Genomic DNA, 26,783 nt, shown 5'->3' with positions numbered 1-26,783 from the left:
AGTTACTGGGAGGTTTTGTTACAGACGTGGTTTGGACACGGGGCAGTTATTTCTGTCCATGTCAGGCATGGCCAGGACTGGTTAGGGTTCACTTTGGGGTTAACAGGGTTAAATGACAGCACGTCCCCAATGGCTATGTGACAGCAGGGTGGCTGCAGATAGCATTGGTGATTAGTGTAACAACATGCCACTAAAATCAGGATTATTACAGTGCATTCAAAGTGTGAAGGTACTCACACTGCCTCCGCCCGGGATGTGTTTGATATTATCCTTTGAGCCACACCTGGATTGAACGCTGCTAAAGTCCAGCTTCTTATTAATTATCTGCACCTTTGGTAGCCAGAAAAGAGTCATTGCACGTCACCAATAGCTATCTGATGGCAGGGTCTCTGCAGATAGCATTGGCAGTTTAGTGTACACAACATGCCACTTATAATAAGAACTATTATAGAGCATTGAAAGTGTGAAGGTACTCACACTGCCTCCGCCCGGGATGTGTTTGATATTATCCTTTGAGCCACACTTGGATTGAACGCTGCTAAAGTCCAGCTTCTTATTAATTATCTGCACCTTTGGTAGCCAGAAAAGAGCGTGAGAAACAACATGACCATCTGCAGCTTGACCATGTGTTATATCCCTAAAACCAGGAACCTGCCTTCCAGTGCCAGGAGAACAAAGGAAAACCTCTGTCCTGCTGCAGGGATTTCTGTGTTCCTGGGCTGGAAAGGGAAGATGGAGGTGGGCAGGTTATAGCTCGAGGCTGGGTAGTGGTGCAGCCCTGGGTGCCAGGCCACGGGCACCAGCCAAAGAAAGCCAGCTCAGCCTGGATCCTTCCACGGAACAAAACGGGGAACTTGCTGGGCAAGGCAGGGCTGAGGCACCCCCAGTGCTCAGGGACTCAGCTTCTGCAGAGCCAGTGCCAACAGGAGAGGTGGAGCTGGGAGAAAATGCCTGCCCAGCTCCAGCCCCTGTGCCAGGCACCTCAGCCCCCTGCTGGGCCAGGCAAGCTGGCCCTGGGCAAGCAGGTGCCACCAGCACTGGCAGAGGACACCGAGCTCCCACTCCCTCCCCAGCCAGCAGAGAAAGCCAGCCCTGCTGGGAGGCAGCCCCAGGCCAGGGATGCAGCCCCATCCCTGATCTGGGGAACATTCTTGTGCAGTGGGAGTGAGGCTGGCAAGGGCTGGGGCCACAGGGGCAGCACTGCTCACCATCCACACCCTCCAGCCCCAAAGCCTTCCCTCCACGCTGATTTCTGAGCTCCTGAAGCTGTTTCCACTCAGGGCCCGTTTTCCCCGCTGGATGTGTAGGGAGCTGTGCTGCAGCGGGCTCGGGCGGCTGAGCAGCTCTTCCAGACAGCCCGAGGGTGAAGACAACCCCTGCTCCTTCCCCACACACCCTGGAGTGCCTTTCCAAGCCCCAGCAGGTGAAAATGCAGGTAAGAACCCGCAGGTCGGAGCCTGTGTGAGGCACAGCCTCGTGAGAGGGAGCCCCCAGCAGCGTCACATCCCTGGGCACAGGCACCATCCCTGGGCACCTCGCCTCCAGCCCAGCATTCCAGCCCCAGGAGAGCTCCCTGGCTCTCCAGCAGCAGAAGCACCACGGCTGGCTGTGCCTCCAGCACATTTTCCAAGTTGACATCCACTGATCCCACAAGCCAGGCTTTGCCAGAGCAGCACTCGGTGACCCAGCCGCGGCTGAAGTGCTCAGACCATGCAGAGCCCTGGCAGAGACAGGACCTGGCTGCTCCTGGGGCTGTGCCCCGTGTGCCTTCCCTTGCCCAGGCTGGGCTCTGGGATCTGCACACAAAACAGGCTCCAAACCATTTCTGACCAGCCTAAAATCAAATGTCTGCGATCAGCCCCTTCTGCTCCAGCTGCTCCTTTCTGCTGAGAGCAGCCTCGTGTGCTACAGAGCCCCAGCAGAGCATCCAGACACTCTCCCTTGCAAAGAGCAAGGAATTGTCCCAAATTCAGCTGTTCTTACTCTTCCAGCAACAACAACAAACAGAGAAGCAGAGAGGAAAAAAAACACCTTGTAAAAGCTGGATTAAAAAAGAACAAGAAAATAATTTAACTATTTTCCAGTAAACAAGGGTTCCTTGTGAAATCCCTGGAGAACAGGGTTTGTGGGGGTGGGAAGAAAAACCTGTCTTGTGCTAAGTGGGCAGGAAGGCTGAGCCCCCCCAAAAAGGACACTGTGCTCATGTGCTGCTGTCTCATGACCAAGAGCCCTGCCCAGGCTCCAGAGCCCCCCTGGATCGTGGCACAAAGCCAGTAACTCGCCAGCCACGCTGGAAAATGCATGGAAAAGCCATGGAAAAGCAGGCTGCCATTTCACAGGATGCAGAGGAGCCAGCTGAAAGCCTCTCCCCATGCCAAAGGGGAACATTCAGAGCCACCGAGGTACCTGCTCACACAAAATGTCATGCACAGCGCTCAGGGAAGGTTTGTTCTGGCTCTGCAAGGTCTGGAGCCAGGCAGTGTCACCCCCAGGACAGGCACTGTCCCCTGCCAGGCTTGCAGAACGTAACCCAAGACCCTCATTCCCAAGCACTTGGAGCCCAGAGGTCACTTTGCTGCTCGTGGAACAACTTTTCTGGGAGTGCAAAGTGTTTGAAAGGATAGAGGTGCCAGCAGTTCTGGCCGTGCCACCCTGCACTGTGTGGCCAGACAGCACCCGATGGCACAACACAACCCAAAACAGAGCTGGATCCAAAATCCCAACGTCTGGCAAAGTGTGGGGTCCGAGCCTGAGTCCCTGAGGAGGAGGAGACAGCCTGAGGAGTCCCTGAGGAGGAGGAGACACTTTCCTGTCCTCTCCTGCAGCGCTGCAGGGACTGCTCCAGGCACAGTGTGGGGTTCAGCCCCGAGCCTGCCACTCCCCAGGGCTGCAGCTCCCAGCCTGCTGGCCCTGCCTGCACACTCCAGGGAATGCCATTCCCCCACCAGAGCCACAGCACGAGCTCTCCATGGACAGCTGAGCTGCACTAAGCCACACGAGGAGCTCCGGGCCAAGCATCCAACCCAAAACCTTCCCGAGAAGCCAGAGTCAGGCTGGAGCCCTGCCCGCTGCCACAGCCAGCACCGCTGCTGCTCCAGCGAGCTTCTCCCACCCAGCTGGAGCCTCCAGCAGCCAGGACAGCCCCTGGAAGCCGAGTTTACCTTGCCACCTCCGGGCTGGTGCTTCAGGTTATCCGTGGAGCCGATTTTGGACTTGACGTTTTTCAGGTCGGGCATGGGCGCGGCCGACGGCTGCACGCGGGTCTTGGCAGAGGCGGGAGATTTCGGAGGGGTGCGAACCACTGCCACCTTCTTGGGCTCCCTGGCTGGTGGGGTGGGCAGAGAGGGGGTGCGGGAACGGCTGCCTGGAGTCCCGGGGGAGCCGGGACTGCTGTAACCGCTTCTGTCTCCAGACTTGGGCTGCTCACCTGCATTTGCAGACAGGACAGCCCAGCTCAGCCCCTGCTCCCTGCTGCCCGTGGGGGCTGCTCTGCCTCGTCCCAGAGCCCACCCGACAGCCCAGCGCACGGGGAGCTGCTGGCTGCTCTTCCTTCTACTCCATTTTGAAGGAAAAACTGTGATTCAAAGGCAATTTCCTACTATCCCAGAGGAAGGTGGTCTCCATTGCCTGGATCATCAGTAAGACTCCCCACCCGAGCGTGGCACGACGGATTACAGACAAAAGACACTCAGAACCACTTTTCTATGACAAATTTGGAAGCACTTTCACAAAATTCTTTTCTGTCATTAACTAAGGCTGATCGCTGAGCAGCTTAGCACTGTCCCCAGTTTGAAAAGGAAATGAAAGAAGAAAAGAAGACCCTTAAACATCACCTTTCTCAGTCTTTGCTGCTGCAGGAGGTGGTTTTTTCTGCTCCTTTCTGCCTGTTTAGTGAATGAGAAAGATGCTTAAACATAATAAAGCTAGAAAATTAATTGATTTTAGGTTTTATGCAGCTCTGGTTAAGTATGAAATATATGTATATATCCAGTGAAATGCACCATTTTAATGGAAATTCACAATGCCTGATGCTTTCTGGGGTTTTCTTCTCTGAGCATAATGGGCTAATCTCCATTGCTGTAATCGAAGAATTGATCCTCTTGCCCCTGGTCTTTGTGAAATATCATCAGAGAGAAAACGAGTAGATGGATTAAAAAAAATGGAGCTGCCTAAATCTTCCAGATTTGAGGAAATCCCACAGGATCAAGCAACTGGCCTCTCCTACACCCTGCAGGCTGTATGAGCACGGGGCACTGAGCAGCACCTGCAACATCCCTGGCTCTGCACCGAGTCCCAGGACAGGGCTGGGGTCGCTGGTGAACCCCTGGAGCTGCCCAGCAGCACCCCCCAGTCACCAGCACAGGCTCCCACCGTCACCTACCGGAGCTGGGAGGGGTCTTGGGGGCCGTGGGGGTCTTGGCCGGGATGCGGGTGGCGTTGGTGGAGTTCCTCTGCGCCTGCCCCGCGCGCGCCGAGCCCGTCTTGGAGCCACCCCTCGCCTCCGGGCCCTGGGGACACAGCGGGGACAGGGACAGGCTGTCACCCTGGATCACAGCACTGAGAGCTGCCCACACCTGGCTGTGCCTGTTCATACCCTGTGTCCCATCTCCACAGCCCCTCCTGGGCTGCTGCAGCAGCTGTCACCTCTCCCAGCTGAGCCCTTGGCTTCAGCTGCAGCGTTCACAGCACCCTCACACCTGCTTTAGCCACACCTCTGGTCTCCAAATTTCACCCTTCGGTTCTTCCTGTTGTGCTAAAATTTTGTACAGAAGATCAATGAATCCCAGCAGCAGTGACTGGCACAGGTGAGCAGCTGTGGCTGGCCCTGGATCTCCAGGCCAGGCTGGACAGGGCTGGGAGCACCTGGGACAGGGGGAGCTGTCCCTGCCGGGGCACTGGAGGAGATTCAAGGTCGTTTCCAACCCAAACCATTCCAGGATTCTACAGTTCTGTGACCCGTACTCCCTGTGCTCTCCCTTTGTGTCTTTATGTCACAAAGGGAAAAAGCTCTGAGATTCTGTTCACCCTGCAGGATTAGCCATGTGTGCATTCCCTGCAGCTCCAGCACTGCTCAGACCCATCTGGGAGAAACACAGAGCTGCAGAGCAAGGAGGGGACCTCAGGGGGGCTGGGTCACACCTGCAGAAGGAGCCCTTTGTGCTGGTTCCTCCCACACCAAACCCGGAGCCAAGCCTGGCTTCACCAGGGGAGCTGGAGGGGAGCACATCCCACCCTCTCCATGAGCAGCAGCAGCAGGAATGGCAGGAATGGCAGGAATGGCTCCAGGTGCTGCCCTCGGCTCTCCCACAGCCCATTCCCTTACCTTGGCTTTTGTCTCCTGCACTCCTGAGCTGGCAGAACCTTTGCAGGCAGAGGCAGGGCTGCAGGGAGGTTTCGGAGGGGCTGCGTGCCGGAGGGGGGGCAGGGAGCCAGGGGGCTTGGCAGGGCAAGGTGAGGATGTCTTGGACATGGAAACAAAACAAAATGGGAACAAAAACAAAAGAAAATCAGCAGGGGAGGGAAATAAAATGGGATCAGCGACATGAAATAGGATTAGAAGGTGCAATACAGGGCTGGGTGTGGGGTAGGGACTGCCAGGGCTGTATACAGAGAAATAACCAATTTCAGTGTTAGAAAATAATTCTATTCCTCATCTTAAACACTTCAGCCACTGAATTCCCCCTCAGCTTGTCTATTATCCCACTCAGGCACTAACCAGGATAATGGCCAGCCAAACCATTCTCCAAATTACCGGTGTGACAGATATTGTTTAACTTCTGGAATTCACCCATTATTAAACTCTGTATTAAACTCTGTCAGAACACAACACAGCATCTTTTTTGTGATTGTGCAAGCCAGGATTTGATGATTCTTGTGGATCTCTTCCAACTCAGGATATTCTATGAGCTGCAAGGCCCCGATTATTTAATTCAATGTTTTAATTGCATGTTTTGCTCTTTTCCCAGTTATGCTTGTCCCCAGTGCAGTTTGGAGTCTGCCCCAAGGTCAGATGCTGCTTTTCAGTCCTGGGCTGAGAAAACCATTTCTCCAGCCTCCCACCCAACCCCATGAGCCGCATGCTTGATTTAGATTTGGACCATTTCCTCACCCTCAAAGAACCCACAGATTGCACCATCCAAACCCAGGGGAGGGAAGAAAAAATAAAAACACTCTCGAGAACAAATGGAAAAATGGAACATAATGGGAAGGTTTCCTAAAGGCACATCAGCAGAGCAGGAGGGCAGGAGAGGAGCCAGGAACACGGACAGGTGTCACCCCTGCTTTTGTGTTTTACCTTACCTTGGGTTTCTTTTCATCAGCTTCGGTCCCTTCCTTGTCAACACGACCTGCCAGGTGGAAATACACAGTTACACCTCCTGGGACTGTCACAAACTCCAGAGATGGCAGCACTCTGCTCCCTGTCCCTGCTCTCCCTCAAACTCCACGCTGCTCTTAGAAATACGACAAAGTCACCATTTCTTGTGGAAATCCTTCACCACTCCACAAACACATTCCTTCTGTGTTAGCAGATGATCCTGTGTTAGTCAGCACTGGAGACCAGGCACACCAAGGAGCTTTGTGCGTGAGCATCTCGCCCAGATTTCCACCCAGTTCCTGCAGGATCCATCCAGCTCGGCACAGAAAGTTCCCTCCCACCCTGCACAGGTCTCTGAAGCACCCCCTGGTTCTAGCAATCACATAAATAAAGACTCAGACTGAAGGAAGCCCCAGTCCAGCAGCACTGTGATCTCATTTAAGGGCTTGTTCAGCTGGTGCTGCACTTCCATCCCTGGCTGCTGCTATTCCCATCTCTCCTGACAGGCTGCTCCCAGCACAGTGCCTGCTCCACCTGCGTCAGTCTAATCAGATCAGAAATGGGGAGGAGATAAAATTTGTTCTACAAGGCACTAAGAACAAAGCCCTTTTCCCCACCTTCAGCTAACTGGGAGGAGAAACTGCCGATATTCTCCCCAGTGCTGGGACTCGTCCTGGGGGATCAGCCCTTTCCTGGACGTGGACCCTGCTGTGGACCCATCCCACACGGATGCACCCCCCTCCCCAGTTCAGTGCCACTGCACACCAACAGCCACCGAGCGTCTCTGGCTTTGAAGGGAATGAATGTCTTTGAATGCAATAATTCCCCTGCAGCAGCAGGAGCTGGCTGGCTCTGGGCAGGGTGTCCCAGCCCCTGGGTGAGCCGTGCCAGTGAGCACACGAGCCCAGCCTCCCGCTGCCCACCCCGGGGGGAACAAGGAGAAATGTCATGAGCTTTAGCCCCAGTGGAAAAAGCTCCATCAACAATTTCTTCGTGAGCCCCACGCAGCACAGAGCCACAAGCCCAGCAGCATTCCCAGGCTGATGGGAGCAGCCAGGGAGCCTTTGGAACGTGGATGTGGGGGAAAAGGCAGAGCTTCCCCCGGGTGTCCTGGAGAGCCAGAGCTGAGGTACAACACGGGCAGACACCGGCATGTGTCCTGCTGCCCTGGCCCCCTGCTCACAGCACCACCTGCCTCCACCCACTGAGCCGGGCCCTTGGGACATTCCTGAACCCAGGAGAGGTGGAAAACAGAAAGGGAAGGTCTGAGGGATGCTCGTGGATTTAGTGGTGAGCTCAAGCCCTTAGCCAGGGCTGCCCTCCCAGCCCAGCCCCAGCAATGTTTAGATGTCTCTGGACAGGCAGCTCCCGCTGAGCCCCCGAAGGCAGCCCTGTGCTGGCACAGCCAGGGACAGCCCATCCAGAGCTGGGATGGCAGCAGGATGCTTTGGAAGAGCAATGGACATGCCTGGCAGTGGGAAAAGGTCCCGCTGGCTGCAGACCGTGCCTCCAGCAGCACTCAGCAGCAGACATTTAATGGGAAAGTACAAGAAACAGGATCAGTGTGGGGGCTTTTCCACGGCTAGACCTGCCATCCTTGCCTCTTTCCTCCTCCCTCCTCTTTAGGAAAGCCAATTCCAAGAGTTATTGGATCAGACATGCAAACCAGATGGCACGTGTCCTGCCGGAACAAGCTGCACACGCCAGGCCAGAGCCACGTCCATCCATCCGCTCCTCTTCTCTGGGAAGGTGCCAGGTGGGAGTTAAGGCGCCCACCCAACAGATCCGAGGAAATCAAAGCAAAAACAGGTGAAAAAAAGCATGATTAGGGACACGCCAGCACCATGCAAGGGACGCAGAACCGCAGCGCAAGGGTGTGGCAATCCAATCCAGGATTAAATAAAGAGGGAGGGGCAGGGAGGGAGCAGCAGCGCTGCAGATCAGTCACAGCACATGTCCAGGCCATTTCCAAGCAGCAGGAGTCGAGGTGGCAGCAAGCTGCAGTGCTGGAGCACACACCTTTGAGCAGAGGGACACGGCTGCCCTTGTCTGCAGCCAGGCCACCGGGCTTCCTCCTGGGCGTCCTGCGGCCCCCTGCATCTGCCAAAGGAGCTGCTTTGTCCTTCAGCTCATCTGCTGCCTCAGCTGGCAGTTTGGCTGTTTCCAGCACGGGCCCAGAATCTTCTCCATCCTTGGGCTCAGCCTGGTTTTGGGAGACACTCTCAGAAGGCTCCGACACGGTGACGTCTGGGCCCCCTTCTCCCCCCAGCAGCTCTGGCTTCTCCTCCTGGTCCTCTCCTGCTTTATGTGACCCAGCTTCAGCCAGAACTGCCCCTCCTGGGACGTCTCTGAGGACACCTTTGGACTTGTCTTCTCCATCACATTCTTCACGAGCCTCCTTGGCAACTGCTGGACACGAGCCCTTCTCAGGTCCCAGGGAAACACGCTGATCCGCAGGGGAAGGCAAACCCTGCTCCCAGGTTTCATCAATATCCCGGTCCTCATCTCTCTCCTGTCCACCAGAACCTTCCTTTAACGTGGCTGTGGCACACGGAGGAGAGGGTTCCTCTTTACGGTCACCTGTGCCTCCTGGCACGGCCTCTGTGTGCACACCTGGGCCCAGCTCCGGCTGCACAGCGCTGCCTCCCTCATCCCACAGCTCGCTGCCGCCTTCAGACGCTCCAGAGCCTTGGTACATGTCCAGGGGGATCGGGATGGTGACCTCGATCCTGGTGGGAGCTGCTGCCGGAGCCTTTGTTCCATGGGACAGAGGCTGAAGCCCCAGTCCCTGCTCTGGGGGCTGGCTGGAACCTTCTCCTGCCTCTCCCACCTGCTCCCGAGGGCCAGGCTGGAGCTTTGGAGAGCTCAGCTCGCCTGGAGCTGAAGACGTGGGGTGTGAAGCATGGGCAAGAAATTAGCACAGGCATGTCAAACATCACGTCACAGGAGAGATTCAGGGTTTCTACTGGCAATGGAGAGACAAAAGCAAGTCCCATCCCACCCCACTGAACAGCCAACTCACTCCTGCAGTGCCTTTTGGCTTTAGAGGAACTCTGATCCCCACAGGAATCAGGAACAGTGACACAACACAGATTCCTGCCTGGACCTGGCTCAGAGGCTGCCTTCACCCTGCACTCCACGAGCTGCTGTAGCTGTAGAGGTTTCCAGAAGCCAAGAACATTCCCTAACACCACCAGCAGTTTGCTGGTCAGTGCCCACCCCTTCTTGCCTCAAGGGCCCTGTGCTCCCTCCTGTCCTCACAGGACCCTGCTGGCCCTCCCTGCCCCAGATGTTGGGGCACATCTGGCTCCAGAGCTGAAGCCACCTCTGCTCTGCTCCTTGGAGAGCGCTGCCCTGCCCTGCCACAGCAGGGAAAGGACTCTGGGGAGGAAACTGGAGCCACAGCAATTTGGGACCTTGCACCCACTGAGGCTGCTCGGAGCTGCTCTGCCATCATTTGGGCTGAGTGACATCCACAGAACCTGAGGCCACAGAGACAAAGATGTGTCTGTGTCCCTTTTCCTTTTCAGTGTGTGTAAAAGAGGGGATTCTGTTGTGTCACTGCAGGACACAGACCTTTACAGTTCCAGCAACTGCTGCATGAAGCCAGATCTAAATGAGCTGGAGATTTTCTGTTGGAAATCCCTTCAGCTGAAGATGCCCTGAGCAACAGAGAATTCACCTGGACACGGGAACATGGCTTTAGAGGAACCAGCCCAGTGAGAATGTGCCTCTATCAACTGGTTCAGCTTCAAGGGCTCTTTGGTCTCTTTGAGCACTGGTCAGGTGAAGAGCCCAGACCAGAGCCCTGAGATCACAACTGTGGCTTGGCCAGATTAACAAACAAGAAAAGATCAAGTCAAGACCGACTGGGTCTTTCATCAGTGTCCTCCCCACTTTTAAAGAATATCACAGTTAAGTGAAACAACCACACAAAGACCTCACGTGTGTCAGCTGAAAGATCCCAGGACAAGGCAGAAAGGGCTTAGTAAAACTCTGATGAGAATCAGCACTAAAACCAGGGCAGAGAGAAGAAAGAACTTCAACCCCCTCCACTAACAATCCTGATTTCTTTTAGTAATAAAATAGTGCCACTATTTCATATATAGAAGAGCTGACAGTCCAAAAACCACTGGCCAGACAAGCAAAGGTTTTATTCTAATTGCAGGGAGCAGAGTGCACAGAATTGTGCTCATCTGTGTGTGGAAAGCAACAACAACCTGAATTCTGCCCTGAGCTGAGAAGGCAAAACCTATTTACTTCTGTAAAAGACATGGATGTCTAAATGCACTAATGGAGCCATGATGAGGAAAGACAATGCTGAGCTGAAGAGATCTGTTCTGTTTACTGCACAGGAAACTGCTTCACAAAATGGCTTTTCACTGTGATTTTAAACTGCACACTAAATGGGTGCTGTGGTGGTCAGTGCAGGCAGGACATCACCGGGAGCCTCAACTCCTGAGTCTGCCCCATGGAATTAAACCAGCACTGGGGGCCTTGGGAAAACAAATTTTCCATCAAGTCTGCACGGAGCAGAGTCAAGAGAAGCTTTCCAGGTAGCCAAATGGTCCCTGGATAATTCTCAGCCCATCTAAGCAGACACATAATTAATGCTGTGAGAACATTCTCTGCCCACTGTCTCTGGCTTTGTCACTCACATTCCCCAAGACTGGGATGAGGAGAAAAATCCCTCAGTGTTGAAGTCAGGGGATGAATCAGTAGGTTTGAGTCTTGTTTTACAGTAGAAAGACACAGTAATTAAACAATTTTGCCAGTTTTATGTGTGACATGGGCCTGCACTGCCTCTGCTCACTCTGGGCAGTTCCTCTGGCTCATCCCAGCTCTGCCCATTTCCAGCCTGGAGAACGCCCTGGTTTTGCAGCTGGACAAACAAGCACCGTGACTTTGGCCATCTGAGGGTGAAATCTGGTGCATGAGAAGCTGCAGCTCCCTGAAATGAGTATGCTGGAACATTCCAGGTGTGCACAGCCCTCCTGTGCCAGGAAAGGGGAGAACTGCACAACTGCTGGGCAGAACAGAGCATTTCCTCACAGAACAAAATTCCCAAGCCACCACCACCAGTTGCACAGTGGGCAGCAACAACTGGTCCCAGTGAGAGGATTCACCCACCTTGAGTGGCATCTCCTGCAGCGTGGTCCTCCAGGTTGGGAGTGGCTCCTACGCCCGCCTCTTCAGCTGCTCCCAGGACAGAGGAAGAAGGGGAAAAACATGATCAAAATAAGAGTTAAGTTTAAGCATGTGCCTGGAGAATGATTTTACCTCCCTGCTGAGGCTGCCCAGCAGAATGGGCAGGATCTCTGCTGTGCCACGAGCAGGGCAGAGTCAGAAAGGGAATTTCCCCACAGCGGTGATGGATCTGGGTAGATCTGTTCAGCCTGGGCTGTACAGACCAGAGGAGTGTTTCACCAACTTCCACATCCTAAATGGCAGGTTAGTACAAGCTCTTCCAGGCAGAAAACAGGCTGTTAAGGAGCAAGGAAACTCGTGGATTTATGTCCCTCTTTTACCCCCACCTGGCCTTTACATGGCCAGCAGCACTCCCACGAACATCTCTTACCTGAGTTCACCTTCTTGGTGTCTGTGACCAACCTGTGAACCCTGCCAAGGCTGTGTGAGACCAGTAATTCCACGCCTGACACAAATCTAGAGCAATCCTGAACCTCAGAGAAGCATGGTGTTCCTCACAGTGGTGATGGCTTGTCTCCATCAGCATTTTTTCACTTTATTCTGTGACTATTTTCAAACTAGCTTAAACAATTATACTTGTATGCCACAGTTCTCCAGTCAAACCAGGACTACTTCTGTTTTCCCCATTTTTCCCAAGCAATCAGGACACACTGGCTCCCTGGGACAGTCAGATCTTGCACCAGAGCCTCTGTGTTTCAGCCCAGGGCTCCACCAGCAGCTCTGGGAGTGGATGCAGCACAGAAATTTCACTGCTGTGAGCTTGTTTCAGTGTTTGGCACTGGCAGAATCCCTCTTCTACCCGCTGCTTTGCTCAGGTCCTGCCTGCTGCTTCCAGGGAAAGCCTCTGGCTATGGCACAGGGGACACGTCCCCGAGTTTCACACACAGACCTGCCCTCCCCGATCCTCCTCTCTCACGCAGCACTGCCACAGTCACTCCCTGCTCTGCCCCTGGAAGGCCCCAGCCTTCCCTGGAGAAGCAGGCCCAGGTGCAGTGAGTGCCCACAGGGCATTCAGGCTGGATTAGTCACTTCACTTCCTCTGCAATATCCTTAAAAGCACTGCTGCAGTGGCCTGGTTCTCACTGCCACTCCAAAGACAGCCCAGGGCTGGGCAGAGCCCCAGGGCTGGGCAGAGCCCCAGGGCTGCAGGACAGGCAGGAGGGGCTGCTGGCACAGCAACCACCCAGATCTGCAGGTGGGAGCCTGGAGGTGGCAGCCAAAGCCACCACAGACACCAGACAGAAGGATGGTCAGATGTGGAGCAGAGAGAGAAGAAAAGGCTGCGAGCTTCCCCCAGGATGGGGAAGGCAAGAGGACAACTCCAAGTGAGGAATTATTTGGAGAAGAAGGAAGCAGCGTGGGGAGCAGTGTCCCTGGGAGAGGTTTTGTGCTGTTGTCTCACAGCACTGACCAGTCCAGCTCCCTGCTCTGTCTGCAGCAAGAGATGAAGCTGCACCTTGGTCTCCCTCACCTGTGGTTCCTTCTGGGATCTCCCCGTGCTGCTCCACACCACCCTGATCCTCGTGGTCTCCTTCCTCCACTAAAGGTGCTGTGGCATCTGAAAAACAACACAGCTTTCACACAGCTGCTGAGAGGCACAGCCCTCTGGAGGCCAGGATGTGCCAGAAGAACTTTCTGCTCAGAGAAGCGCTGGGCTCCCTCTCTGGAGCCAGTGGAGCTGGTGGAGGGAACAACTCAGCATGACAGGCAAGGCCAGAACCACAGGGACAGCAGGAGCTGCCCCCTGCCACACAATGTGCCACAACAAACTCCCTACACCTCTGAAGGCTTTGCCTCTTTGTCCAAAAATCCACCACTAAAAGAAGCCCCCAGTGCCACGGGCACAGCAATCCTGCACGGAGCCACGGCTGGTCTGGAGCAGGACAGAACACCCCAGTGTGGCTGCATCCTGCTCTGGGACAGAGACACCCAGCTCCACCTGCCAGAGGGGTGGCTGCTCATCCTGACCGTCCCCAGCCAGCTGCAAGCAGGATAACATCCCCTCCTGCACCAGATGGGTTTTTATGTCCTGATTTCTCGAGGCACTTTCCTGACACGCACTCACCCCAGGAACGGGGCTGGGACTGCTCAGCATCTCTGCCCACCCTGCCTTCCTTTCAGAACAATTCTGCAACTAAAGCCTCTACCTCAAGTCTCCAAAGGCAGATACTTGGGATTAAAGCAGCCAGAGGAATGCAGAAAGGGAAGGTAATTCCAATAGTGAACAAGTCTCCAGAGCACTCTGGAATTAGAGCCTTTCTACCCACAAGGCATTCGGGACTTGGGGAGCGCAGTGACACAAACCCGTGTCACACAGCACAGGACTGCACTGCCAGGACCTGCCAGCACCCCTGGGAAGTCAGTGGGGAACAGAGCACAAGCAGCTTCCTGAGGAGCACTGAACAATTCACCTTTCTTGCCTTCCAGCCCCTCTGCACCTTTAGAGCTCATTATCTCGTTCTGCAGCATAGCAAACACCAGCGGTGGTGAGGATAAGAGGCTTCTCCTCCTGAGAAAGCCCACCAGGAGGAGTCTGTGGCCAGGTCTGCCATGACCCCATCCATCACGGTTCCAAAGCAGAAAGTCAAAGAGCTCCCACCTTCCGTAGTTGGGGTGCTCTTAGCGTCAGATGTTTCAGAAACAGGCTCATCCGATCCATCATCGACTGGTATCTGAAGGGGATAGCCTGGAAAACATTCAAATACTTACAACAAGTCCTTGGCTATCAACTGGGGCCTGGGGGTTACCAACTCTGATTGCCCAGATCCACAGCAGCAAGAAGCTGCAGCTGGAGAGTAAAAACCACCTGAACTAAAAGCAAGCAAAGCGTGAAAATGCCAACCAAAAGCACCAGTGTCACCACCAAAAGGAACAAACGGAAACCCATCAGCAAAAGAAAAGCCCAGTGAACTGGACAGGCAGAAACAGCAAAGCATGGCACAAGCAGGCAAGGAGATCTCAGCAAGGTGAGGAGGAAAGATGTGCAGCTTCTGAGCCACTGTTGTCCTCTCCCTCCCAGAGCAGGCTGAGCACTCCCAGGACTGCAAACCAGCCCGTGTTTGTAACGGGGCTGCTGCAGGACAACGGTCTGTGCCAAGAAACGGTGGCAAAAGTCTTCTGGAAGAGCAGGGCAAGAGGCACAAGTCTCCTCTCAGCAAGGGTGCAGGGAAATCAAATAATGAGAGCTGGAAAAACGGATTTGGAAAAGAAGAAGTGAAATCCCTGGGAACCTGTGCTGTGTGAAACAAGCGGAGAGGAGCTCAGCGCGATGCGCCACAGAGCCCAGGATGAATGGATGCTGTGGATTCTCTCCAGGACAGAGGCCATCCATTTATCTGGTGTGAGAGGTGTCCAAAGCACCTCAAGAAAAGGAAATTAAGATGATGTTTATATGGAGATAACCAGGAGAGTGTCCCAGCAGGTTTGCTGGTGCTGCGTGGGTTTCCAAGCTCAATTGTGGAGCACGGTGGAATGAGAAAGGAAAAGCTTCTGGAGAAATGCAGGTCTGAAATATGGTGAGGAAGACTCTAGCATGGCCCCCACTCCCAGAGCTGTCTGTTCAGCTGTCCCCAGGTCCCTGTGCAGGTGAGGAAAGCAGGCAGCAAGCAGCACCCTTGAGCTGTGACCCCAGATGAGAACAGGGCTGTGTTTTCATAGCAAACCGAGGAGCACAAACACACACCAAGCTGCAGCACTGGGATCACCCCTAGTCTGGACACCAGGGGTTATTCTGCTCTAAATGTGCTATGAGATCCACGAGCAGCATTTTCCTACGCCTGTGAATGCTGGAGCACCCTGTGGGCTCCCCGTGGTGCAGCCAGCTGACCCACAGTGCCTTCCACACGCTCAGAATGCTGTCCCCAAGCACCCCTCACACCACCACGCTCCTCTCCCTCTCCCTGCTGGGCTCAGCAGTGGGCCAGGCAGGTCCTTCACCACCTCCTGGACGTGCTCACCTGATGAGAAGTGTTTTTCCTGGCCAGGTGCGTGATCCTCCATCATGGTGTTGTCCTGAGGCTGCTCTGCCACCTCTCAGCAAAGGTACCTGAAAAGGAGAGTGAGAACTAACAGCCATTAGGCAAAACCTGACACAGCAGGAGCAAAGGGAAGGTCTGGTCATTCCTGCACAAGCAAAAGCATGTGCCAGTCACTGCATCCCTCACAACAAACACGGGCAACTCCTGCCAGCTGCATTCAGATTCCACGTGTGTTCGAGATGTCCCGAGCAAAACGCCCACCCTAGTGCAGCCAGGCCACTGCCCTGGCACAGCTCTGCCCCAGGAGATCCCTTGGGCAGCAGGCTGTGCTGGCTGACTGCTGGTGCACACTCCCAAGTCTGCAGCTCCCAGTTTGACCAGTCTCCCAGGAGATGCACTTGCTGGTGGGGTGTGATGCTGCTGTGGGAAGGGATCCCTCCATCCCCGTGGATACACCCAGCAGGGATACACAGCTGCCACAGGACACTCATCACCTCAAAACCCATCCAAAAGTCACATATAAAAGTCACAGGGCTATCCACAGGTGGATTGCAGACCCTTAGAGAAGAAGGTCTCACTCAGCTGTGGCTGTGAGGGGACAGCACAACCCCTGCTTTAACCCCAAACCCTTCCTGCCCCAGCATGGCACAGAGCAGAGCAAACAGGTCAGGGTGCTGGGCTGGAAGCAGAAAGGTGCCAAATCTCACAGTTGTTTGTCTAAAAGAATCGTTTTTCTAGTCAGCATCGATCTGCAGAAGGAAATGAAGTCCCCAGCAAGCATTGCCTGCCCCAGGGCACAGGGCCCTGCTCTCTGTGCTGGATGGACAGCCAGGGCTCTTAGCTGGCTTCCCAAGAGCTGATATCACTGCAGCCACTGGCAGCATTAAAAACCAGCTCTCGGTGTGATCATGTGCTTGCTGTGACCCCCAGGGACAGCGGAGCTCAGGTTACAGCAGCAAGGAGGAAACTTGTGGTTTTGTGTGCTGGCAATAAATGAACTGGATGGATGGAACCACACCAGAGAAACTCCAGGGCCAGTAACCAGATCCCTCACCCAGCTTTTTTTAAGCCCCAGCCAAATGACTCTGCAATTTAATTACTGCCTTAGACAGCTACGAAGCCACTTGACAGGACTCAAATCTCATCATATTCGAGATTCAAATTCTCAAAGATGGACTGAAAATTCTGAAAGAAGTCCATAATGATAATCCTCTTTGTTTTTCTTTTGGAGTGGGGGAAGGGGAAATCCCTCTTAGGGAAAAACATAACATCAAGGGGAAAAAAACATTCTAAAATATTCTTTAAAGTGTAAAACCAGCCCCGCCTTGAAGCAATGGTTCAGTGATGCATAATTAGAGCAGAGGAAGCTGCACAGAGATAAACCTGAACAGCACCCTCTGCATGGCAGATAAAGCACAAACCCTCCAAAGAACCTTATCCATCCCCAGCAGAACTATTCTCCTTAACCAGAGACTATCTGAAAGGCAACAGCCCAGCCCATAACTAACAGCTCCCCCAAAACTCGTGTTTTCCAGACCTGAAGCGGGAGGAGAGGCCTTGGAGGAGCCACCTGGAGCACCCGGGAGGCAAAGGCAAGGGTTTTGTTGCCAGGAGCAGGAGGAAGAGCCCAGCTGCAGCCCAGCAGCAGCGCTGGTGTTTGCAGCCCCAGCAGCAGCCAGCTGCCCAAAGCCTGTCCTGTGCAGTGAGCTGCAGCAATTCCAGCTGGGATGGCCCTGGAGCGGCACAGCCGGGGCACAGCAGCACCAGGGAAAGCTGGTGATGCCACACAGAGCCCCCTGCACCCACCTGGGGAACCTGGTGATTCCACACAGAGCCCCTGCACCCACCTGGGAACCTGGTGATGCCACACAGAGCCCCCAGCACCCACCAGGGAACCTGGTGATGCCACACAGAGCCCCCAGCACCCACCAGGGAACCTGGTGATGCCACACAGAGCCCCCAGCACCCTGCAGGGAACCTGGTGATGCCACACAGAGCCCCCAGCACCCACCTGGGGAACCTGGTGATGCCACACAGAGCCCCAGCACCCACCTGGGGAACCTGGTGATGCCACACAGAGCCCCCAGCACCCACCAGGGAACCTGGTGATCTCACACAGAGCCCCCAGCACCCTGCAGGGAACCTGGTGATCCCACACAGAGCCCCCAGCACCCTGCACCCACCTGGGGAACCTGGTGATGCCACACAGAGCCCCAGCACCCTGCAGGGGAACCTGGTGATGCCACACAGAGCCCCCAGCACCCTCTGCCTGCCCGGATCCAGAGCCCAAACCACGCCAGGCAGCCCAAACTCTCAACCCTTGGGCAAAAAGCTCCTCTGTGGTGAGAGGCAGATAAAGCCAAGGCACAGCCAAGGTGGAGACAGCGTTCCCCGGGGGTGGAGGGGACAGGGCAGACCCCAGAGGACCCCAGAGCCCCCCAAAGCCTGGAGCAGCCCCCCGGGGACCATCCCGGCACATCGGCAGCGGTTCCCCTGCACAGCTCCAGGATCACAAGGCTGGCACCAGGGGCTCCATTTACACTCCCCAAGCCCAAAATAAACCCAGTGCTGGCAGCCTGCGGGAGGCTGCGGGGGCTGCACACGGCTGGGAAATACAGAAAAAGGAACATTTCGGCTGCAGGAGAGCACAGCGCCCTGGGAGGGGCTGCCTGCGTTTGCACACTCTGGGACTCACCAAGAGAGCTGCTCCACCCTTCACACCAGCCACAAAATACCCAAAATACCCACAAAATACCCACAAAATACCCAAAATACCCACAAAATACCCACAAAATACCCAAAATACCCACAAAATACACAAAATACACACAAAATACCCAAAATACCCACAAAATACCCACAAAATACCCAAACTATCCACAATATACCCAAAGTATCCACAAAAGACCCAAAATACCCACAAAATACCCAAACTATCCACAGTATACCCAAACTATCCACAAAATACCCAAAGTATCCACAAAAGACCCAAAGTATCCACAAAAGACCCAAAGTATCCACAAAAGACCCAAAATACCCACAAAATATCCACAAAATACCCCAACTATCCACAAAAGATCCAAAGTATCCACAAAAGACCCAGGCCATCACCCAGGTAACTCCCAGGGTGGCCAAGCAGAGCCTCTTGGCTATTGTCCTGTGCTCAGCATCTTCCTGCTCCTTATTTAACCACAAAGGGCACAAAGCTCTCCTTGTTAGAAATGAAAACCCAACAAACACGAGCAAAGTGTTACCTCTGAAAGGTGATCAAACACAAACAGGGCTTTAAAAAAGGCATCATTCCATCTGAATTACATAATTAAAACAGAGTGACAGCACCGTGAAACAACATCAGCCTGAAAGGCTGTTCATAATTCATAAGCAACTTCCTTTTCATCTCCTTTGTGTGCTTCTCCAAGTACTGTTTTTCCCAGAAGCCGGCAGAGGAAGGAATGTGGACGATGATCTCATTAATTGCAGGCACTAATATGCAGCAAGCTGAGAAATTACACGGAATTTCAGGATATCCAGTCAAGAGGACAGAGAACTTCTTTTAGGTTCAAAGGCAGATAAATTGCTCCTTTTGGAGCAATAGCACAGAGTTGCAAAAGAAACTGTCTCAAAAATGCATGTTTTTTTCTTTTCACCATTTTTCTATATTTATTATAGTTCAGGTAACTCCTCGGAGGTCTGAAACTTTCGTCCCTTCCTCCAGGGGCTGGACGCTTTCCCAAGGGACACGAGACGGGTTTGGATTCACAGCAGAGCAGCTTTTGGGACACAGGAGTCTCCTCACACCCATTTTATTCTCCTGTCACTCCAGTGCCCTGCCCAAAGTCCCTCTCAGACCAGCAGAGCCCCCACAAATCAAAGCTGGTCCCAGCAAGAGCCCTGTGAGCCACGGCCAGGGGACACCACGGGGGTCTCCAGAGCAGCCTCGTGGCCAGAGAGAAGCCAAGGAACTCTTGCACGCTGCTGCTCGGGGCTGCTGAGAATTAAACTAACAGAATTTGCCATCCCAAATCAGCTTAGGCCCAGCTCAGCAGCTGCCTCGGAGCAGGGCAGCAATTAGAGACCAGATTATCCAGCACAAAACCCCAGCCCAGGGCCTGAGCTGCAGGAGAGGGGAATGGGTTTGTCTGCACGTCTCCTCTGCCCAAATAAAACAACTGTGACCTGCTCCACCTCCACCTCACCCAAAACCTGACCACCCCATTTCCACCTGCAGCATCTCCTGTCCTAAATGGATGATCTTCCTTCCTTGATCTTCCACCCCTTCTTGTTTTCCTTCTCACTCTCAGCCTGGTTTATCTGCCCAAGCCAAGCCCACCCTTCCCACCCCAGCTTGCCCTGGGAGCCCTGGGAGGTTTAGGGGTGGCCACAGCCCGGGGAGGTGCTGGCACTCAGATCACCCAGCTCATTCCATAATGATGCAAAAATCAGGCTGTCCCTAAGTCCAGTGAGTCTAGCTAGATTAGAGCTCTGATCAGAAGGGCTCACGTGGCAGCAGAAAAGAAGCAACAGCAGTTTTAAAGGCTGCCCTGTGTGTTGAGCAGGCTCTTTGTGAGAGAGGGGAGAGAAGCCTCTTTGGCAGGGATTTACCAGGCTGCCTTCAGATTTCTTCCCAGCCCCCTGCCACAGCAGGCAATGCATTTCACTGAGCCCCAAGATGGTCGATGGGGGGATAAATTCTTCCTCCCCAAAATCCTGCTTGCTTGGGAAGCCTTTAAGCAGTTGAAGACGTAGAGCGGATCAAAGAGAAGGCAGATCTTATTTACCAGCTAATTCTCTTTGACTCTTCCCATCCCAGGCTGAGCCCGACCTGCTGCAGATCAGAGCATCTCCCCCTGCTGCTGCTGCAGGTTTCAAGGCGGGCTCGACAGCTCCCAGGCTCCTAGCAGTCATTATTTAGTGAACAGAAAATGCTGGAAGGCTGATGTTCCCTCAGCACTGCCTTCCCAAGGCTGGGAAATGCCCAGATGTGGCTGCAACAGCAGGCTGAGCCCGGGACAGTGTCACACACCGCTCCCCCAGCCTGCTCACTGCCACCAGCAGGGATGGGAGAGGGAAAAGAGGGAACAAAGCTCCCAAAAAATATCCCTGGAGTCTTCATGAACTGGGACAATCGATGGCACAAGAGCTGTTCTGCCCCATCAAGTGCCTGCTGTACCTCGGCTGGCAAACGACACCATGAGGAGGCAGAAATTGCTTTTCTGAGAGATTGCCCTGCCTGAAGAAAGAAAAGCAGGAATCCATCCCCACTACCTGCTGCCTGCCACGCTCCTGCCACGCTCCCCGGTGTGGATCACGTGGAATTCCAAGGGATGTGCTCGGGATGAGCAGCAGAGCACAGCCCTGCAGGGCTCACCTGCTCTGGGCACAGCTGCCACCCAACAAACACAGGACACTTCGTGTGTCTACGGCCACCACGATTCTCTTCATTAATATGAGGCCAGAAACAAGCTGACAGAGCTTATTTCATGCTCCAGTGGGACCAATCCAGCTCCCAGGGCAGGGCCAGGCTGGTGGACACAGGATCACCCAGTATTTCCCTGGGTATCTCCCCCAGCACAGCCCGTCTGGAGGGCCCTGAGTGTGGGTACAGCCGTCCTGAGCTCCTCCAGGCTCTCCCTGGGCAGAGGAAGGTGATGCTGCTGTGGCTGGTGCCAGGCTCAGATGATGCTGACACTGAGATGAGATCGATGTGAAACCAGAAGCCTCACGAGAAGAAAACCTCCCTTGACCTGTAAAAGGACTTGGAGATTTGGGTGCTTGGCGTGGCCTTCTGCCTTAACCAAGTCAGTAATGTCTGTGTGCAGCATCACAGGAGGGGCCCAAAATTCACAGTGAAAAATACTTCAACTTCAGAACAGCAACTGTGGAAAGATCAAGAGAATAAAGCCCTCCAAACCTGGGCAGAGCAAGGCTGAGCTCACAGTGCTTGGTCCTTCCTTCCCTGGAGCACCAGCCCTGCCCTAACACCCCCAGGAGCTGGATCCAGGCACCAAAACAACACAAACTGAGCCCCTCACAAGCAGAAATTGCAGGTGACAGTAGCACTGTGGGTCACCTCACCTGAGTTAGGAGCAGCAACATGGCAGAGGGGAAAGTGTGTGAGGCCAGCACCAGCCACCAGCCAGCTGCACCTGAGCCCCGCCAAGTTCTGCCCCAGGCTTGGAAAAAGCCCTGTCAAGACACCAGGTATGTGTTTATTGCTTACTTTGATCTCAGCTGCTCCTCTTTCTTTGATTTCACAGTGCTGACAAGGTTTGCTGCACCCTGACAGAAGTTCTGTGAATATTCAATGCTGCCACAGTAATGAAGATATTAAATATGAAAGGTTCTTCATGCCACAGCTCCGGTCTAGTGAGCGATCCCAGTCACAGCAGATGTGGCAGAAGAGCCTCATGGCCACCAATGCTGCTGGAGATTTTGTCAGGGCGAGGAAAACATTCTTCACGGATTGGGCCATCATTTCTGAAGTTATTTTGAGCGGTTTCAGCACATGGATAGAAAATAAAACGATGACAACGGCACCATCTGCTGCAGCTCCTGCCTCGCCACCACGGCTGGCACGGCTCTCACAGCCACAGAAAGCCAAGGGGGAGAAGCCCAGGCAGGTGAGGCTCCCCAGGATCCCTTTCCTGCTGCAGGATCCAAGTCTGCACATGCACAGGTGGATCCCAGGGTGCCAGGGCAGGGACACTTCCACGGGGGAGCGGAGGGAAAGCTCGCAGGAACAGCTTGGAAAGCTCAGGCCTGCGGGAGGAACACAAATCTCCCTTTACACACCCTTTACACACCCTTTACACACCCTGCTGGTTCCAGCACAGCCCTTGGCCCCTCGGTTCCAGCTCCCTGGGGGTGACTGGCAGCGCTCAGCCTCGCCAGGACAGCCCCTATAGACACAGGGCAGAGGCAGGAGCTCTCCACACGCTGGTCCCAGCCTAGAGAGCAACAAACACCTCAGATCCCAGCAGCTTTCGGGGCTTCAGCAGGACTTGTCCTCACCCCACCAGTCACCACGAAACCAGGCTCTGGTTTCAGCTTCTGTCTGGCTCTGCTGAATTATTTTTGTTTTTCATGACTCAGAGGCTCTTCAGATGAGGTCAAAAGTCACAGTGTGTTTCCTGAACATCATCTTTCATTCTTTAATGCCAAAAGACAACAAACAATAGGACATTCATCAAGTGTTTCTGCTTTGCTTTTATGTTGTTGCATAACAGCAGAAAAACACTGTTCCCTAAAACGTTCACAACTGTATTTACTAAAACTAAATGCTCCATTTTTTTATTAAATCTGTATCAGATCAGTAAGAAGATAAATGCAGGGGAAAAAAAAAAAAAAAGCCTAATCTGGAAGAGCTCAAGAGAGAAAACAAACAAACATCAGCAGGAGAGCTGAGCGCAGGGATGAGAGAATCCTTCATTTCCTGACAGGGAGGGAGGGACGGGGACACGCCAGCCCAGGGGACACAGGAGGGGACCCCAGCAGGTTCCCAGCCCCCTGAAGGGCTCCAGCCCTGCTCCCAGGAGTTGTTGATCCCAGTGCCAGGGGCTGGCAGGGCACAGCACTGTGATGGGCCATGGCTGTGGCTCCCCATACCCTGCACAAGTTCATGGAACTGAGAGCCAGAGCTCTTCCTTCTGACACAAAAACCCAACAGTAGCTGCATTTGTACCTTTATTTCTCCTAACAAGGGAGCACAGTTTGTGCTGAGGCACAAGACAAACGAGGATTTTACAGTAAGGATGAACAGCAAATAAAAACCTTTATACCAAAACATCCCTACTGAGCTCTTCGATGTCTCTCCCCAGCTGCTCTTTGCCCAGTTTGGGCCACTTGGGATGACAATCAAGCAGCAATCTGTCTTCTCTTGATTTCAGTTTTATGGGGCAGGATGAGCAGATTTGCAGCACGAGCAGATGCAGGCAGAGTGAGTAAGTGACAATCCACGTGGGGACACGGACCATAAATTCAGCCAAAGAGTTGTAAAACCATTATTTCCCCTCCTAACCCAAAGGCTAAAGGATTTGAAAGTTTAAAAAAATCCACAATCCACCTGCATTTCATCTTCCCCAGGAATTAGCCCAGGAGGAGATCCTCCTTCTGGCAGGGATGAGGGAAATCGTCCGAATTTAAACCTGCCCAAAGTCTCGGAATTCCAGCTCAATGTTCCCCAGTACATTCGTTAAAAATAAACGAGGTGCAACCAGTCTCCTGGGGGATTTCATCCTCTTTGAGCTCTAAATGCAGCTCTGCTGTCACACGTATGACATGAACACAAGGAGCCCCAGAGCCTCACCTCTGCCTTAAAATAACCTCGCTGCTGCTCTCGGGTTACCAGGGCTCCATTCACGTCCGGGGGTCACGGGGGCTCTCTCAACCCTAAAACAAAGGCTGCAAGACACGGGTGTCAGCACTGCTTGTTTTTGCGTGGATGGATGGAGCCAGCCTGCCCTGACCACACCTAAAGCCACGGCTTTGCCATCACCTCTGGAGGGAGGCAGGAGCTCCCAGCCCTGCCAGCACCAGAGACACCCCAGGGACCCCAAAAGCTTCCCCCAGCTCACAGAGACACCCCAGGGACCCCAAAAGCTTCCCCCAGCTCACGGGTGGCCAAGCAATCCTTCCTGGGCTCCAAAACCCCCTTTACCCACCCCGCTCCCTCCTGAGGCTCTGGGGAGCTGCTGCTCACCTGAACCCAACAGCAGAAATCAGAAATCCTGAGCAGGATTTCTCCATGGAACAACCCCTGGGTGCCGATGGAGCCAAGGAGCCCCAAACTCCCCCTGAGCAGCAGCAGCAGCTCACGGGACTGGATCCCAGCACGGACCTCAGCCAGCCAGACAATAAACCCTATTATTAGACACAAAAGCACTGACATATTTGAGAGATTAAGCATTAATAAGTGCCTTCACATTAAAGAGTATTCATTCTTCATCAACCTGGGGGAAGGGAGGAGCTGGCAAAGTAACCCAGCTGCCACTGGAACTGGGGGGAAAGCAGAACTCAGGCAAAGTAAGCTCCAAAACCATGAAATAAGGGTGCAGCTCAGCAATGCTGCAGATGAGAGATTCCTGATGCTGGAATCCTGCAGGGGGCTGGGTCCCCACCTCGCTCTCAGCAAGCCAGGTCACCCAGCTCTGGCCTGAGCTGGGGCTGCCAGGCAGGGTTTGACACGGAAGGGCGAGAGGGCAGGAGCAGGAGAGATGGGCGAGGGAGGGAGGAGAGCAGACAGGACAGCAGGGCCAGATGTGCGCAGGGTGCTCGGATTTGGCAGTGCCCAGGATGCTGCTGGGGATGAGAACAAAACCAGGGAGCACCACGGACTCCTCCTGCTCACAGCTGCTCCTCTGGGATCACCCACCCACCACCACAAACCCCAGAGTCACTCCCTTTGCCACAGCGTAAGTCCAACGTCCTCATTTTGGTTCCAATACCTTCATTTTGGTCCCAATACCCTCATATTGGTCCCAATATCCTCATTTTGGTTCCAATACCCTCATTTTGGTCCCAATATCCTCATTTTGGTTCCAATACCCTCATTTTGGTTCCAATACCCTCATTTTGGTCCCAATACCCTCATTTTGGTCCCATCCTCTCTCAATCTGTTCTCCCAGGCAGTGACTCCAAGCCATGCTGCAGCTCGAGCAGATTTTACCTGCTTTCTTTTTTTCCCCAACAGCAACATTTATTACTTCTGCCTATTCACGCCTGCCAGGCTCTCCATTATTACACCAGGAAATGCAGAGAGAAAACCGTGTAGTTTTCTGTCCAATTTGGAGACGTCCATTGTTAAAAGCTCCTTGTACAAATCCCTCCAGGCAGCTCCAGGCAGCGCCCTTTGTCATGCTGATGAGGCAGGAGGTAAAACCACATATAAGCAGCAACTTCAGAGGGCAGAATTTGCTCAGGGTAAAGTCTGCCCTTGAATTCAGAGTCAGTGGGAGCTGAAAATCAACCACAAAAGGCGATTCTGACTTTGGATTGAATCCCAGCTTTGGGCTCACTAACACCACAAAGTGCAGCAGAGAGCACGAGAAGCTCCAGCTCTGCAGTTTCCTCTCGGCTCTCACCTTAAAGCACACAGGTAACACCAGCACCCCTCACCCCCCACACATGGCAGAGGGTAATGGAACACCGGGGCTCTGGCAGGGAGCCACTCAGCACCTTGCACCAGGTGGGTCAGCACCAGGGCAGGAACACGAGCCACATTCCCAAATCTTACATTTCCTTTACTTCTGACCATAGCAAAGCACAGCTACAGCTATAAATGTCATTTTTATACAAAGGCTCCTCACATAACCCTGAGCAGACACAAACACAGAGCAACCTCCAGGAAGGAGTCTCCCCAGATTATCCCTTCTCTTGGGACAGTCTCCTCTGGAACCTTCTGCCATCGCCGTGGTCTGGAACTGACACGGTGAACACACCCCGAGCCCTGCAGAGCAGGAACAGCCCCTTCTCCCTCTGCCCCATCCGGTACCTGGAGATCCACAGCAACCTGCCAGGACAAGCCTTGCGTGCCCATCTCTCAGCCTGAGCCTCACAGCCCTGATGTGGTTTGAGTGAGAGCGTGCACAGCTGGCCAGATGTGCTCCCTGCGCTCCTCAAGTGCCATTCCAGCTCCCACAGGAGCAGAGCTGATTCTGAGCACCGCACACACCCCAGGTCGAGCCAAGGCAGCCAGGATTTAAGTAACCTTTAATCAAAGAAAAGATAAAATGTTTCCTAGGACAGGGAACAATTTTACCACTCTGAACACACCCCTTACTGGGGCAGCTTCAAGAGGGATTCCTGTGCCTGGCCAACACTTCTTTGCAGGGCACAGAAAGCAGTTGGTTTATCTCAAAAGTGAATCTCCAGCCCTCCACAAACAGGCCGAGCTGAATGTCCTCAGGAGTCACAGGAGAGGCTTCTTTAGATTTTTTGAGTCATTTACAAACACCTCATGGAATTTCATTCTGCAGCAACTGATTTGAGACGCTGATGAAATCCATCTGAAATTACATCTGGCACTTCCAGGCAGACAGCCCCGGGCAGGAGCTGAGGGGGAGCCACAAAGTGCAACTGATAAGTGACAGAAAGCCCTTCAAAGTCTGACTCGTGCTATTCAAACCCCTCAATACAAGTGGCTTCATCGCCTCTCTTTAAGTACTGAAGAGCCAGCGCAGCCCTTGCTGCCCCTTAGGACTGCACCCCATCCCTCAGTACCCCACACCAGCCTCTGTCCTCCCCACGTGCCTTGGAGCTGAGCCCCAGCTCCCTCGGGGCCACAG

At 53.9% G+C, this 26,783-nt stretch overlaps 1 protein-coding gene and 1 long non-coding RNA gene across 25 annotated transcripts in view; one reads left to right on the top strand and one right to left on the bottom strand.

Moving 5' to 3' along the window:
* MAPT (microtubule associated protein tau) overlaps window positions 1–26,783 on the bottom strand; it is a 40,144-nt gene that overhangs the window by 7,653 nt on the left and 5,708 nt on the right. For 2 of the 24 annotated variants that reach the window (XM_086864134.1, XM_086864131.1), the window contains exons 2-13: window positions 15,481–15,569; window positions 14,124–14,210; window positions 12,996–13,082; window positions 11,447–11,512; window positions 8,336–9,196; window positions 6,301–6,347; window positions 5,324–5,461; window positions 4,382–4,508; window positions 3,834–3,884; window positions 3,162–3,427; window positions 478–570; window positions 238–330 (exon numbers count right to left, since the gene is read on the bottom strand). In XM_086864134.1, coding sequence (XP_086720260.1) covers window positions 238–330; window positions 478–570; window positions 3,162–3,427; window positions 3,834–3,884; window positions 4,382–4,508; window positions 5,324–5,461; window positions 6,301–6,347; window positions 8,336–9,196; window positions 11,447–11,512; window positions 12,996–13,082; window positions 14,124–14,210; window positions 15,481–15,526 — 1,962 coding nt within the window. In that variant the 5' untranslated portion in view covers window positions 15,527–15,569. Of the gene's footprint in view, window positions 1–237; window positions 331–477; window positions 571–3,161; window positions 3,428–3,833; window positions 3,885–4,381; window positions 4,509–5,323; window positions 5,462–6,300; window positions 6,348–8,335; window positions 9,197–11,446; window positions 11,513–12,995; window positions 13,083–14,123; window positions 14,211–15,480; window positions 15,570–21,721; window positions 22,261–23,806; window positions 23,902–26,783 lie in introns of those variants that run through there. The other 22 variants (XM_086864147.1, XM_086864132.1, XM_086864136.1 and 19 more) reach the window with 22 other exon arrangements.
* On the top strand, window positions 5,012–11,568 carry LOC147649235 (uncharacterized). Its single transcript, XR_015279469.1, has 3 exons — window positions 5,012–5,286; window positions 6,531–6,666; window positions 7,943–11,568. It is a non-coding gene; the product is annotated as an uncharacterized LOC147649235 (long non-coding RNA).

The sequence above is a fragment of the Cyanistes caeruleus genome, chromosome 27 (assembly GCF_971803275.1).
Source record: "Cyanistes caeruleus chromosome 27, bCyaCae1.hap1.1, whole genome shotgun sequence".
NCBI classification, from domain to species: domain Eukaryota; kingdom Metazoa; phylum Chordata; class Aves; order Passeriformes; family Paridae; genus Cyanistes; species Cyanistes caeruleus.
This window is presented reverse-complemented; position numbering and strand designations above follow the sequence as displayed.